A 15,401-nucleotide genomic window follows, 5' to 3' on the forward strand; every position below is an offset into this window, starting at 1 on the left:
GGGGCCGGATCTCTTCCACTGGGCTTCCACAGCAGCCCCCCCACCCTGTGCTCTCCTCTGTCATAGCCCTCCTCAGTCTCCCCAGCTGACTGGGAATTTGTGGAAGGCAAGAACCATTACCCAGCATAGGCCCTGCCGTAGCAGAACTCCCTAAGTGTCTACTGAAACAAACACTAATAACAGCTACCCTGTTTTGAGTACTCATTATGTGCCAGGCACTCAACAACATGAATACTATTTATGATCTCTTCTACTCCTCAATAAATAAACCCCATGATGTTGGTATTCTTTTTAACAGATAAGGAACTAGGCTCAGAGATGTGAAGTGAGTTGTTTAAGGTCACCCAGTTAGTGAGTGACAGAGGTGGGATTGAATTGAGACATGTTGACACCAATGCAAGTATTGGTCCACCATGCTTCCCTGCCCTGCACTGTGAGATTAGGAGATGGTATCAGTAGCAGAATAGGACCAAGAACCAGGGTCAGAATGCCCTCTGGGCTCCATTTCCCAGGGCCGCCTACTCTTATTTTCCCTCCTGTGTCACCTTCATGTCAACACCAGGGACCTGGCTCTCTCTCTCTCTCTCTCTCTCTCTTTTTTCTTTTGGCCATGCTGCGAGGCTTGCAGGATCTTAGTTCCCGGACCAGGGACTGAACGCGGGCCCCAGCAGTGAAAGCACCAAGTCCTAACCACTGGACTGCCAGCGAATTCCCTGGCTCTCTCTTCTTACGGTGCGATCCCTTCCATCCCATGTACTACTCTCAGCCTCCTCATCCCAAAGCCCCACTATGGTCAGGCGCATCCTTTGTTCCAGAACCATCCCTAGACACGTACAGCTTTTAGATCCTATCCAATCCAAGGCTACATATTAGCTACGAGGAAAACAAGACATGGGTAGTCCCTGCCCTTCAACAGTTGATAGTCATCCAGGAGTTTTACATGTACCTTCTCCAATCCCAAAATCAGCCCTGAGAGGTAAATAGGCATTGTCCTCATTCCACAGATGAGGAAATAGAAGTTCAGAGGCTTGCCGAAAGTCAAGCTTGGAAGTAGCCGAATTTGGACTTGAATAAAGATACTGACCCAACTATTTTCCCCCATTAGGTCATCCTGCTTGAAGAGCCAAAAAGTAGGCAACCATTTCCGGCAGGATTGGGGGATAAAGGAAAGCTATTATTTTTTCAAGACTTAGTACACATGTCCCCTCCTGTAGGGGACAGGTGGGGTTAGGTACCCCTCCTCTGGCAGCCCTCTGGGCCTACTTCTGTTCTATCCCAAACCACACTATGCAGTCATTGTCTATGTGTCTCTCTCTCCCTTCCAGACTTGAGCTCCCTGACTGTAGGACCAGATACAGCTCATTCCCATATACCACCAAGGTTCAACACAAGGCCTAACTGAGAGCAGGCAGAACAAATGCTTGCTGAATGAATCAGGTGGTATTTGAGCAAGTTATTAAAAGGAAAAACAACAGGTGGATACAGGAAAAAGGTATAGAGGAGGAAGGAAACAAGTTAGTAAAGGCAAGGAAGTGGGACCAAGAAAAAAGGCCAGTAATTTTAAAGTTGTGACAGAGTATGTATAACATTTTTTTCATTGTTGTTATGGGGGTTTTCTTTTCCTTACAAAAATGGGATCATACTATAAGCCCTGTTCTGCAATTTGCTTTTTTCATATAACAATAAGTCTTAGAGGTCTTTCCAGGTGAGTATCTAGAGATATATCTTTTTCTTTTGATCTGCTACAGAGTATGGATGGATCATGAAGGAAAAGCTGTTTCCTACTGATGGACATGTAGGTTGTTTTAATTGCTTGCTATTATAAACAATGCTGCAGTGAACATCTTTGCATGTGTCTGAAAGTAGTTTTGAAGGATTCCTAAAAGTTGAATTGCTGAGCAAAGGGAATGAACATTTTGTTTAAAATGTAGATAAAAGTTATTTCCGTGGCTTTAACATTTTTATAAACTGGCTAAAAATAAGATTATTCCTACTCATATAATCCTGTCTTTATTTAAGAAGCATATATCATGCAACCTTTTCATTAAGAGTTGGTTGAGAATGCTACCCTACAAAAGGGCGTGTGATAGAGTTGCACAGTATGGCTTATGTTTGCAGTTGGGGTTGGGGTATTTTAGAAAAGGCTTCTGGCTGGCCAAATTGGGGTCTACCTAGTAGTAAAACTCTAGAGAAACCTAACTCTAAGACATAGTTCTCAGCTTGGAAGTATATGCACATTTAAGTTTCTGGGGGCAGCTAACAAACTGGTCCCATAATAAAATGAAACCAATTCGTACTCTTATCAAGGAATATGAGAGATTCTGTTTCCTCACAACCCTTTCAATCTTTTAAATTTTGGTACTTTAAAATTAGTACTTCGCTGTTGTTTTAGTTACATTTCTTTGGCTATCTGTAAGGTTGAACATCCTTTCTCATTCATTAGCTGTCTACTTCTTCTCTGAATTGTCAAATCACGTTATTTCTCCACTTTAAATGGGTAGGGCACCTTTTTCTTATTGATTTCCAGGAGACGATATAGACAGATGTCTATGTAGCAAATACTTTCTTCTAGCCTGTTTCTGTTTTAACTTTGTGTATAGTATCTTTCTCCACACAGAAGTTCTTAACTTTAATGTAGTTGAAATTATTGCTCTTTACTTTATGGCTCCTGAGTTCTTAAACCCTGATCAGAAAGGCTTCTCCACCCTGTTATAAAAATATTCTGGATTTTCCTCTGGTACTTTTACAGCTTTATTTTTTGCATTTGTTTTTGTACAAGGTAGGGATTTAACTTAAATTTTTTCCAAATGGTAGCTAATAGTCCCATCCTATTTACTGACTTCCCACTGATCTGAAATGCATTCTTTGTCACAAATTAAATTCCCATATGAATATATGGGTTTGTTTCTAAATTCTCTATTTTGTTCCATTTATGTATTCCTCTATTTCTGTGATGATATAATATTTGTAATTTCTGTAGATTTATGGTAAGTTTTTATATCTAACGGGGCAAGTCCCCCCTCATTGTTCTTCTTTTTCAAAATTTTCTTAGTAATTCATGGGCATTTACTCTTCCAAATGAACTTTAAAATCCAATTGCACAATTCCCAAAGAAAATACCACTGAAATTTTAATGAGAAATACATTGACTCTTTTGATCAAATTGGGGTAAAATGTCATTTTAAACCATATTGAATTCTTCCCATCCAAGAATAGGATATGACTCGTGATTTATTCAACTCTTATAGCCTTTGACGAAATTTTAGTTTTCTACAGAGAAGTATTTTAAATTTCTTATAAATTCGTAGGAATTTTATCTTTTTTTTTTGCTATTGTGAATGGGAATCTTTTTCTATTATGTCTTCTAATTAGTTATTGATGGTATTTAGAGAAGTTGATGGTTTGGGTGTATATTTATCTTGTATCTACCCATCTCACTGAATTTTCTTATTAGTTCTAATAATTTTTCCTTTTATTCTCTTTGATTATCTAAGTAGACAACTATATCATCTTCAAATAATGCTAATTCTGACTCTATTTCTGATATTTATACCACTTATTTCTTTTTTTAATCCCAATGATTAAAACTTCCAGAAAACACTGGTTAGTGACAGTGATAGTAGTCATCCTTATTTTGTTCCCAAATTGAATGGAAATTTATCTAGCACGTCATTGTTACATTTGATGATTGTTTTTGGTTTCTGATAAAAATTCTTTCCAAGTTAAGGAGGTTTTCATTCATTCCTAGTTTACTGTACTAGTTATCTATTGCTGTTTAACAAATTACCCCAATGCAGCAAGAGATAACTAAGGCACTAAGGGTTTTTAAATCAAGAATGGATGTGTGATTTTGTCAGATTATTTTTTCAGCATTTATGGAGATAGAGTAAAAAGATTGTAAAACTATTAGCATAATCAATTACAATAACAGCTTCCCTAATGTTGAACAATCCCTGCACTCCTGGGACAAACCTTCACTTGTCACGATACAGTCTTCTTTTAATATACTGATGGATTCAGTTGGAGAATCTGTAATTTAAAACATGTGTTGCTCTATTAATATGTGAGGTTAGACTATAGTTTTCCTTTTTTTTGTCTAAACCTGTCCAGTGATACCAGCCTTCTAGAATGAACTAGGAAGCTGTCCATCTTTTCCTATTAGCTGATCTTTCAATATTGGATAGAACTTCCATGATACCTGAACTTCCATAATACCAGCTGGGCCTGGTACCATTTCTGAGGAGAAAACTTTGACCATCTTTTAAACTTCTTCTATACTGTTCCATTCTATTCAGGTTTTCTGCCACTCCTTAAGTGATTTTGGTAATTTATATTTTCCTAGAAAACCACCCATCTCATCTAGATTTTCACATTTATTGGTATAAAATTACACAAAGCATTTTCTTATGACTTTTTCATATACTCTGAATCTGTGGTTAAATCCCCTTCATCATACCTTATTTTATTTATGTTTTCTTGCCTTTTTCTCAATCATAACTGCCAGAGGAGGGTCTGTCTAGTTTGCTGGTCTTTTTAAAAAACACCTCTTAGCTTATCAAACCTTTTGTTTTCTATTTCATTAATTTCTGGTTTTATATATAGTAATTACTTGATTCTGCTTTCTTTTGGTTGTTCTTTTTCTAGAACTTTCTAGACTCTTGATCAGAATAATTAGTTCATTTAAACTGTCTTGTTCTCTAATAAAAGCATTTAAGACCACAAACTTTCTTCTGGGAACCCCCATGGTCATATCCCATAGGTTTTGATCTATGACATTCTCAATTGACATTTATTCTAAATAGTCCACAAATTCCATTCTTATTTCCTCTTTAACACAAGTATTTTTAAACTTTCAAATGGACCTAGCCTTTTTGCCATTGCTATTAATATTTTATTTCATTGCATTATAATCAGAAAATGTAAAATGTGTTTTCAAATTAACTTGGAAATAATCTCCTTCCCCAAAAGTATAAGCAGATTGTTCTCTCTGTCTAAACACCCTTCCCCATCCTATCCAACTGACAAACTCTTACTCATCCTACAAAACAGCTCAAATGTTATATATTCTAGGACCAACCACTCCCACTTCGGGGGGGAAGGTATCTAGAGAAGGATTTTTAAGGAAGGACAAGCTACAAACAGGCTGTGAATGTCCTCTTTGGTCTTCTGGCCTGGTCCCCCAGTCACTCTCCTCACACGCTCAGACACCCATTCCACAGTCACTCCAGAGGCTAGAGGGAGATGGGGGAGGGGCTGGCAATGATATTGATATTTGTCTGGAGGGGTGAGGGATTGGGGGAGGGGTGGGTCTAGCTCTTACCTGCTCTCTGCCAGCCTGCCTGAGGGGGTAAGCTTCATGGAGTCAAGGACCTGAGTAGGACAGCAATACTGGTGTAGAGTATGAGACGCTGTGGACCTGAGAGACAGCAAGAGACAGAGAGAGAAAGAGAGACAGAGAGAGAGACAGGGAGGGAGGGGAGAGGCAGGGTGGGGAATGGGGACAAGGAGGCGAAAGTGAGTGGGGTAGGGGAAAGGGGAAGACTGGGAGGAATGGGTGGTGGAGGATAGGGAATGGAAGAGGAGGGGTGGGAGGGAGGGAGGGAGAGGGGGAAGGCAGGAAGGAAGGAAGGAAGGAAGGAAGGAAGGAAGGAAGGAAGGAAGGAAGAAAAAAAGAAAAAACCACAAAGTCAAGAAAGAGAGGACGGCACTCGAACCACAAACAGAACACAACGACAACAGGGGGCAGCAGAGACGAAAGAGCTGGGCTGGGCCTCCTGTGTTCCAGGTGACTCCGTGGGGACCTCGGCCTCAGAGACACTGGGACACCACAGTAGGGAAGGGGGAAGGGAGCCCTCCTCACACCAGACGCCACGGGTAGGGAAGAGGGGAGAGGGAAGGGTGGATGAAAGAGAAAGGGAAAAGGTGTATGGGGGGGTTCCCCCTTAGAGAAGACCCCTCACAAGAAAGGAGGGAGGGATGGGGAGAAAAGAGGCTCTGGGTCCAAAGTGGGGGAAGAACCCAGGCCAGGGCGGGGTGGGGGTGGGGGGGTGCAGGAGACACTGGAGGAGGAGAGGGAAAGAGACAGAGAGAAACCGAAAGACAAGACAGAAAAGGAGAAAGACAGAGAAGGAGGAAGACAGTGAAAGGGCGAGACAAAAGACACAGAGAGAAGACGGGGAGAGGCAGAGAGTGCCAGAGCAAAGGACAGGAGAGGCGAGGGCGGAGGAGAGCTGACAAGGTCTCAGTGGTCTTGGTGACAGGATGGGACTCGGGCTGAGTGGGCGAGTGGGGCCCAGCGAGCCAGAGGACAGGGTGGTTCTTTGCTTCCAAGGCCAGTGCTGCGCCCCCAGCCTGGGGCAGGGCCCAAGCTCCGCCCCCCAGCGCTGTGCTCCCACCCTTAGCGTGGGGTCCAAAGGCCCCTCTGCCTCCTGCTTCCCACGATTAAAGTCCAGAGAAGGGGAAGGGGGAGGAGAGACAGCAGGGTAGTGAGGCCGAGGGCCCTGTCCCTGCCCTACGCAGCACAGGGCAGATACTGGGAGTGAGTGCCAGGTCAGCCAGCCCCTGCCCTCCACGAGCCCCTGAAGGCAGGTTGTGGTCAGGGCCTGGCCATTCAAGAGCCGAAGTAAAGGCCGGGAGATGTGGCTGCAGGCCAGGCCAGCTGCCCACTATCTCGCTTGCTGCGAATTGGAGAGGATGCCTAAATCTTAGAACCTTAACAGAGAATCCTGGAATCTGATACTCTTCTTATCAGAGCCTCTGGAATAATTGTCATCAGCAGAACGACTGTTTCTCAAGTGCCATCTAAGTGCCAGTCACTGGCCCAAGTCCTTGACTCATTAAACCTGAGACTCAGAGACCCTTAGGCTGCTGGAATGTTGGTATCAGAGAGTCTCAGCTGTTGTGGACAGCCCCGCAGCACCAGGCTAGGAGCCAGGGCAGCCACCAATCACACCCCTCACAGGCCACCGACTGCGCTGCTCAGGGCTCCAGGGTTCTTACAGAGCTGGGCACCCAGATGCCTCTGGGCTCACCCACTTGAGCTGGCTCCCTCCCCCAAGCCAAAGGCCTCCAAGAATCCAAGAGGAGAGCCAGGAACCAGGAAGCCAGGAGGCTGCTGAATCAGCAGCCCAGGGACCAGGTCCAGGCCTGGGCAGGAAGGGAGGGGGTCGGGCTGCAGGGTTGGGGGTGGGGGCCAGGTTCCTACCTGCTACTCCTCCCGGGGGGCTCCATGGGTCTGGACCTGTCCCGAGGGCAGGCCCCCTGGCCAGGGCGGTGCCTCCACCGCTGTTGCCACCCCCTCCTCCCCAGCCCTTCCCTAGAAGGAGGAACCAAGGAGGCGGGGCCAGGCGTGCTGGGCTATAGGCCAGACTGCAACTGGAAACTTTGCTCCTTCCCCTGCTCCCCCAGGAGGGCTGGGAACTCCTAGTACGAGGAAGCAGCTTTGAGAGCTTGAAGTGACTCCTCTCGGCCAAACCTCAGGCTGTGCTCACTATATGCACCTCTGTTGGAATCTCCCCAAGTACCCTGTCAAGTACATGTCACTAGCCCTATTCTCCCGAAGAGAAAATTGAGATGTAGAAACATTAAGTAACTCGGCACAGGTAATAGAGCTAGTAAGTAGCAGAACCCCAAGATCAGGACCTGGTTTGGCCATTCCCAAATCAGGACTCTGTCCCCTTGGCCATATTGCTGCCCTGTGAATACAGAAACCTTTCCATAGAAGCTTTTCACAAACATTTTCATCTTCCACAGAGTTAAAGAGACTCTGTGTGGTGGTTATGCTGGGATGCTCCAGTTCAAGTAAAATTCAAATCACCCATCTGGGGAAATCAAGATGAGGGCCCAGCCGATTTCTTGACCATTGCAATAAGCTCTCACTTTCTTCTGCGTTGTTTTCTGAACTGGCTAAGAGAAATGCTCCCTGAAGAGAAAAGCAAAAATCAGAAGACACGCCATTCACAACCTATAGGCTGTTCTTCCAAGGAAATTGGCCCACCTGATTTTACAGACGGGGAGAGGGGAAGAGTCTTACTAAAGTTCATACAGCCAGTCAAACTAGAATCCCCATCGACCTACCACAGTAATCTCTCTCTCCTCCTTATGTGGGGGGCTGGAGAAAGGGGACAATTTGGAGGATTTGAAGGGTGTGGGGTTCCTGAAGAGTACCCCAGATCCAGCTCAGAGGGCTCCTGTCCTTTCACAGCCCCAGAGCCCAGGCCCCTGGCTGTTCTGAGCAGAAGGCAGCCCTGGGAGGGGCCAGGGGGCCAGTGATCTAGAAGGAATAGGAGTTGACAGGCAACAGGCCAGCCTTCCTGCCTTCCTGCCTTCCTGCCTCCCTGCCGGGGCAGCTGGTTCCTCTCAAGAAAGCCAAAGCTGCTGAGAGAGATAGGCCCTACGGACCACCGCAAAGTTGGCATCTATGGGCTCTTCATGGCCTCTTCTCCCTCTGCCCACCCCCTAAAGCCCCTTGGTCTTCAAGGCTCTGGTCTCAGCCCCTGCTTTTCTTTCTCTCTCCCTCAGCAACTCTCTTGGCTCTTGTGGCAGCCACACCTTGTGCCCATTTGCAGTTATTGTCCTAAGGGTGGCACCTGTGGCCCAAACCTTCACCTTGGCCTGGCAGAAGTTGAGAGACAGAAATTCTAGTCCTGGCCCTAAGGCTGATGCTGTGTGACCTTGAGCAAGCCCCTTCCCCTCTCTGGTGAGGCAAAGAGCTTACATTTTGGTGCCTGGCAGAGCTGGATACAAGTCCCAGCTCTACAACTTTTCAGCTGGGTAACCCCTCTGAGGCACAGTCTGTTCATCTATAAAAGGTGAGTGGCAACTCCTATCTCACAGGTTCTTGTGAGGTTTCAATGAGACACATATGCACATGCTGAAAAGTCTCAGTCTGAGCCTGAGAGAGTATGATCCTTCTCCCAGGGAGGTACGGGAGACTCTTGGGAAACCTGTTTGTTTCGGGCAGGGGAAGATTTCTAGGAAGATACCTCTTCATCTGGGCCACTCTTGGAATTCAGGCATATCTGAGCCTGTTGGGGCGACTCATGTGATAACCCTCTAGGGGCTGAAGGGAAGAAGGAGCGAAGGGTGAGGAGCCTGACCCAGCCGCAGGGCACTGGCAGGGCCTTCATTCACTTACACTACAGATCCTGTGAGCCAGGCACTGAGCTGGGTGACAGATACGGCAGTGACTAAGGGCAGTCAATGTCCCGATCTCATGGAGCTCATATTCAAGTGAGAGGAGACAGACATTATTCAACCACTAATGGAATTAAGCTGGGCAAAAAGTGGAGGTAGTGGGGGAGAGTGTTCCAGGCAGAGGAAACAACTTGGGCAAAGGACCTGAGGTGGTATTTCCAGGAACTACAAGGAGGCCAACGTGGCTGAGTGGAAAAAGCAAAGGGGAGATGAGCGAGACTGGAGATGTAGGCGGGGGCCCAATCATGCAGAGCCTGGAGGTCCTGATAAGGTTTCAGTATTTATACTAAGAGGAATTTGGAAGCCTGTGGTTCACGGATAGGCCTGGGGCGGGGAGTGTCTCTGAAGCCCCTAAAGTTGTATGAAAAATATGAGTGAGTATGAGTGCATTTCCGGGGAGAACATTGCTTTCATTAGATCCTCAGATGGGTTTGTGATCCCAAAAGGGCAGGGAAACTCCTTATATGAGTCCATTCACTAAGTGCTGACTATGAGCTAGTGTCAGGCATCCCAGGACCTTCTGTGAGCTGCCCCTCCCCACCACTTCCCCGTGGTCTCAGCCTCTCCCCACCCCACCTTCAACCTGTGCTCCACCCAAACAGAAGCGCCTACAATTCTCTGCCACACTCTGCTGTCCGCCCTCACCTTTGCCTCTGCTCAAAAGACCGTTCCCCACCACCCTGCCCCCAGTGCCACCTCCCCACCTCGTTAGCTCCCCCTTGTTCCTCACAAGCCTGCTCAGAGGTGGTGCCCTCTGGGAATCTGACTCTGGGATCCCTCCCCTGTGTCCTTCCCACCCTGCGTTTCTCCAGCGCTGTCTATTCACATGCCGTTGCCCCTTCTGGTCCAGGAGCTCGGTGGGGACAGACACCATGTCTTATTCATTCCAGTGTCCCCAGCATCCGGCACAGGGCACCTAGTCAAACAGGTCAGCAGGTATTGAGAGACAGACAATCCACACTGAGGTAGAGGCTGCAAGATGGGCTGCTGGACACTAGAGGGCACTGTGGCCACTGGAATCCTGGCCTGCCGCTGGCACTAGCCAGGCTGGCCCAGGCTGGCCCCTGGGACCAGGCAGGCGGGGAAGCATGGAAACTCTGCTCCTGGGTCCTGCAGCTCCTTGGCTCTGGGTCTAACTGACCGGGGTCCCAGTCCCAGCTTCCCAATTTACCTTCTGCCTCCTTTCCAGATTATCTCTCATGACAGTGCCATCCCACTGCAGATACAGTTACAGTTCTTCACGAATGCAAGTACCAAACACTGCTCCACAGCCCTGGCACACTTTTTTGCTCTGTCTGCAACACTCTCCACTTCACCTCACACACACCGCCACCCCTCACCAGGCTAACTTCTACTCATCCACCAAGTCACAGTTTAGATGTCAGCTTGGAGAAGCCTCCCTGACCCTCAGGTTGTGTTGGGTACACTTCTGAGGTTCTCCCACAGCACCCTACACTTCGCCTGTAATTGTCTGTTTCCTTATCTGCTTTCCTACCAGACGGTGAGCTTCCTCAGAGCAGGATTCTATTATGCATCATTGTATCAACTGCATTTAGTTTAGCACAGTGCCTGGCACGTTGTAGGTACTCAAGAAATTGTCCCATGACTAAGTGGATGGATGGATGGACAGATGGATGGATGACCTCGGGCAAGTGACTCTACCTCTCAAGGTTTCAGTTTCCCCCTCTGTAAAGTGGATCCCATCACCCTTACTTGGCAGAGCTGCCAGGAGGATTAAAGATAAGGTGTGTGGAATGCTCCTTAACAGTACCTGATACATAGTACACATTTTTTGAATCAAAGCATTTATTAAGTTGAAGGAGGCTTTGCCCTGAGCCTGGGATGATCTCTCCCACTCAGGCTTACCACCTATATGTGGAAGATGGACTTAACAATAATAAGAAAACTATCCTTTTTATTAAAAAATAACAACAGCACCTGCTATGTGCCAGGCCAGAAGTAGGAGCTCCCTAAGGAGGTGGGCAGTCTCCAGTCTCAGCCAGAGGATGCAAGGCCCGGGCCGAGGTCAGAGCCATGGGCATTGCCCCTACATCTGGAGAACAGTCATTACGTGCACAGCTGGTTCCAAACTCTTTACTCATAGGTGAAAACCTGTCTAAGGTTCCCTCTGTAATTAATGTAAAAACTGCAGGGTTTGTATTAATGGAAAAGTGAGCTCGAGCGTCAAGTTGATAATATTGATAATGTGTGCTTGTAATTCTATACTGAAGATAACTATAAATTCAGTCACTGCACTAATAAAATGTGAAAATTCCTGAAACAACCAAGAACTTGGTAGCAGCTGTACCATGAGTAGCATTATGCCAGTTGTTCTGAGACTATGAAAATCACCGCACACTGGTGGCGATGGTAATATTCACTGTGCACTTAAAGGCTGTTTGGGCACAAAATAAGGGGAAAGTTTTAGATAAAACAGGGTATTTTGATGCAAGAGCATGGAACTTGAAAGCATAGTGAGCTAAGGTCAACTTGCATTAGAGTAGGAACCAAAACCTTGATGGACGAGCAAGCTTATAATCGTGGGCCTCTGAGCAGACTACTCCCCAGGCTCTGACCTCGCTTGTGAACACATAAAAGCTGTGGGCACTGTAGAAGAAACACCAAGTCCAGAGTATTTGACCTCTACGCTCACCCACTTCTAGGAGAATCCACTCCCACCTACAGCCCCTTGCCACCTCGTTTACCACAGGATGGACAGAAACAGTGCTGTCCCGTGGGGGTGGGCCCTGAAGCTGGAAGGTCACATAGCTTCTAGGTTGGTGGCCACATCAGGCCACCTGAGAGCAGAGGAAGTCAGTCCAGAGAGAGGAGTCAGTGACAAAGAGATGACAGGGACCAGGCAAGTCATGAAAGATGAAGAGAGACAACGCATGAGCCAGGGAGATGCAGAGATGCAGAGAGAGAGAGAGAGAGAAAGAGAGAGCAATTTTCCTCCTTGACTTCTTGGTCCCACTTCCAGTTGGCATGAGGCCTGGCTATACGTCATTTACTGCTCTTAGATTCTGTGAGATGTAGCCTCACAATAGTCTCCCCCCCCCCACCCTTTATTCTTGAGCGCATTTGAGTGGGTTTCAGTTCCCTGCAACAAAGTGTACCCAGACTAAGACAAGGGAAAATTGGGGATGTAAGTGCAGGGCTTGCATAAGCAAAAACGCATAAAGAACACTTAGGTAGGGAGGGGTGAATGCAATTATAAAGCATTTGTGTTTGTTCACCCAAATGCTCCCTCATTTCCTGACAGTTGCGACCACAGATACATGCTACAGTCGCACACTCACATACACTGACATTCAGTGGACACCAAGACAAATGCAGCAACAACCAGATCTGCTTCTATGCAGACACCCTGCCGTGCATGGACACCCACCAGCACGCAGCGCTGCCCCTGCGTTCCTCACACCCGCACAGATGTGAAGCCACACCAAGAACACAGTGGTGCTGCCCGGGAGGCTTGGGCCAGGAACCGAGGCTCAGGCTCGACTGGGTTCTGAGCAGCCTCCCTCCCCAGCTGCCAAGTGACTCATCCCCAGGGCTGCTAATTAAAGCCAGGACAGAGGGGACAGAGAGGAGGGGAGGGAAAGAGAGAGAAGGCAAGTTTATTTTGGTGCCAATCAGGCATGCAGCCAGCTTAGGGGTCACCCACTTCCTGGGGCTGGGCCAGGCCGGGGCAGGGAAACACTAACAGGAAGGGGAAGGAGGACCCCCTTACCCCTTCTTGCCCCTCGTGAGCTTCCTGGAAAAAGGTAACTCCTTTGGGAAAATTACCCATCTCCCTCCCCCCCCCACCTCCCTCCTCCTCCATCCCATAGTCAGATTCAAGTTCTACCCCCTCCAGCCTCTTGTCCTTACAACTGGCTTCTCCTCATCAACGCACTCCCATTTGGGCTTGCCAGAGCTGGCTCATCTGTGTCTGTAGCCCGCTTCCATCTCCCCCATGGATCACCCAACACAGGCCTGGTACACAGGGAATGCTCTGTTCGTGCTTCTGGAAAACAACTGGGTTAACCCCGGTATAGCATGGTGACCGCAACTCTGATGGTCTGGATTCTGATCTGAGTTCTATGGGGGGGAGGGGGTAAATTATTTTAACTCTGAAAGCCTCAGTTTCCTCACCTGTAAAGTGACTAGAATATATACTCTATAGGATTATTGTGAAGATGAAGTGAGAAAACACAGGTAAAGTGCCCAGCATGGTGGCCAGCATATATGGGCTTTAGCTATCACCCAGCAAGTGCTGCTGCCGCTGATAAATTATGCCCTGCCTCAGGCCTGGGGTAGCAGCAATTATACAGAGCTGAGTTCCAAGCCTGGCTCTACCACATAGGACTCGGGGGAACTCAGACAAGCCACATAAGCTCTCAGAGCATTGGCTCATATGTAAAATGGGGATTCACAATATGACACCATAAATTTACTGTAATGATTTGAGCCTGTCAAGGGGAGCCCAGCTCTCAGAAGTGGCTCCATGCATTGCAGCAGCGATTACTAAGGATAGCAGGAGGAGCGCAGACCTGTGGGGCCAAAGAAGCCCAGGAGCGAGGAAGCAGTCAGGGTGGACTCGGGCAGCCAGGGAAGGCACCCCAGAGTGCACAGGGCTGGAGTTGGACCCACCAGAGCCAGAGAGCATTCAGCAGGCGGTAAGTGACAAGGTTCCAGGAAAAGGAAGTGGTGGGAACAGAGAGCTGGGCAGGGCAGGCAACCAGGCTGCGCTGAACAGAAGGCAGCACGCAAGGGAAGATTTGGAAGCAGCTGGGGCAGCTCTGGGGACTGGCAGTGTCTGGACATGTGGATGGGGGAGCCACGGAAGGTCTGTGAGGTCTCAGCTACCCCAGATTGCCAGGAGGTCAAAACAAGAAAGAATCTTAGAGATTACCTAATCCAAACTCCCGTTGGACAGATGGGGGCACTGAGGCCCAGAGTGGGAGGCCTCCTCTGGGAACAGAGCCAGCGTTGGCTCCTCCTCCCACTTCTCCCGACAGCAGCGGCTCCTGTTGCCATGGGGACGTCCCTGGCTCTGCGGGTGTCAGCAGCTCCCCCACCTCCTCCCTCCTTCCCTAGCAACAGGCCACCTCCTCTGGCTCTCATCCTTGCGTGCCTGTCAACCCCGGCCTGGTCCCCAGGGCCCCCAAGTTCCAGCCAGACCCTCACTGCAGCGGTAGCACCTCTAGGCCTGGGCTCCCTCCTCTTCTGGTGGCGGAGGTATCAGCCCCTCCTGCCCCTCTGTCTTCAAGTTCTGCACCTCTCCACATATCTCAAGCTTGACTGCCCCATAAATGACAATGCATTGGGTTAGGGGATGGCGGAGGGCACTACAATATGTTGAGCCACCATTTTATGCTGAGCATTGCTTTAAGTTCTCTCATCAACCCAAAGAAGTCAGAATTATTGACCTCATTTTACAGATGAGGAAAGTAAGGATCAGAGAAGCCAAGTGACTTTGCAAACAACACACAGCTAGGAAGCAGGCTCTGCTGAGAGCTAGTTTGTGACCTTGAGCCATCGCCAGTCCCTTTCTGGACCTGGATTTAAGGCGCCTGTAGGTCTGACAACTTCTCATGGATCTACAGGAAGTCCAGGCACCTTCCTCTGCCCACAGCCCTTTAGCAACACCAGCTGTTCAGCTCTAATTAGACTCCACACTTCCTCTGGCACCCCATACCTGGAAGCCCTCATGCCTGGGCCCTGCTACGGGGGGTTTTCAATCCACCGACCCTGCTCATTCCTTCCCATTCCACTTCCACAGCAGCCGAAGTCTAGCTCCTTTCCTTCGTGTTCCTTCTACCCTCCTAAACTTTCCCCTCCACACACACAATGTTTATTAGATGACAACCCTGGGGCTCCAGGGGGGAAAAAGATCTGTTCAAAGTCACATAACTAGAAAGCGACCTGGCCATAAATGGAACCCTTTGCCCAGATCCAGTTGCTGCCCTTTCTGTGCTACAGAGCCCCACCTCTCTCCTCCAGCCTCCCCCGGCTCCCACTGATGACAGAAGGTATCTGTGACCCAGTCCCGACCAGACCAGTTCTGAACTTTAACACTTGCTCCTTTCCTGCCCAGATCTGTTTTAGCCCGACTGACTGCCCCCACCCAGCCCCCCTCACCTCCGATGCCTGCTGGTTTCATTTACAGGGATGCCCTCCTTACACAGTCTGCGTGTCAGTCCTCCATGACCCAGCTCAGACAC

The 15,401-nt window shown here is 48.3% G+C and overlaps 1 protein-coding gene across 5 annotated transcripts in view; it reads right to left on the reverse strand.

The window, feature by feature from the left end:
• IQSEC2 (IQ motif and Sec7 domain ArfGEF 2) overlaps positions 1–15,401 on the reverse strand; it is a 74,953-nt gene that overhangs the window by 32,891 nt on the left and 26,661 nt on the right. For 2 of the 5 annotated variants that reach the window (XM_079909897.1, XM_079909900.1), the window contains exon 3: positions 5,321–5,416. The exons of 1 other annotated variant lie outside the window; for it this stretch is intronic. In XM_079909897.1, the coding sequence (XP_079766023.1) occupies positions 5,321–5,416 (96 nt within the window). Of the gene's footprint in view, positions 1–5,320; positions 5,417–7,204; positions 7,289–15,401 lie in introns of those variants that run through there. 2 more of the 5 variants (XM_079909896.1, XM_079909899.1) reach the window with 2 other exon arrangements.

The sequence above is a fragment of the Stenella coeruleoalba genome, assembly GCF_951394435.1.
Source record: "Stenella coeruleoalba genome assembly, chromosome: X".
NCBI lineage: Eukaryota > Metazoa > Chordata > Mammalia > Artiodactyla > Delphinidae > Stenella > Stenella coeruleoalba.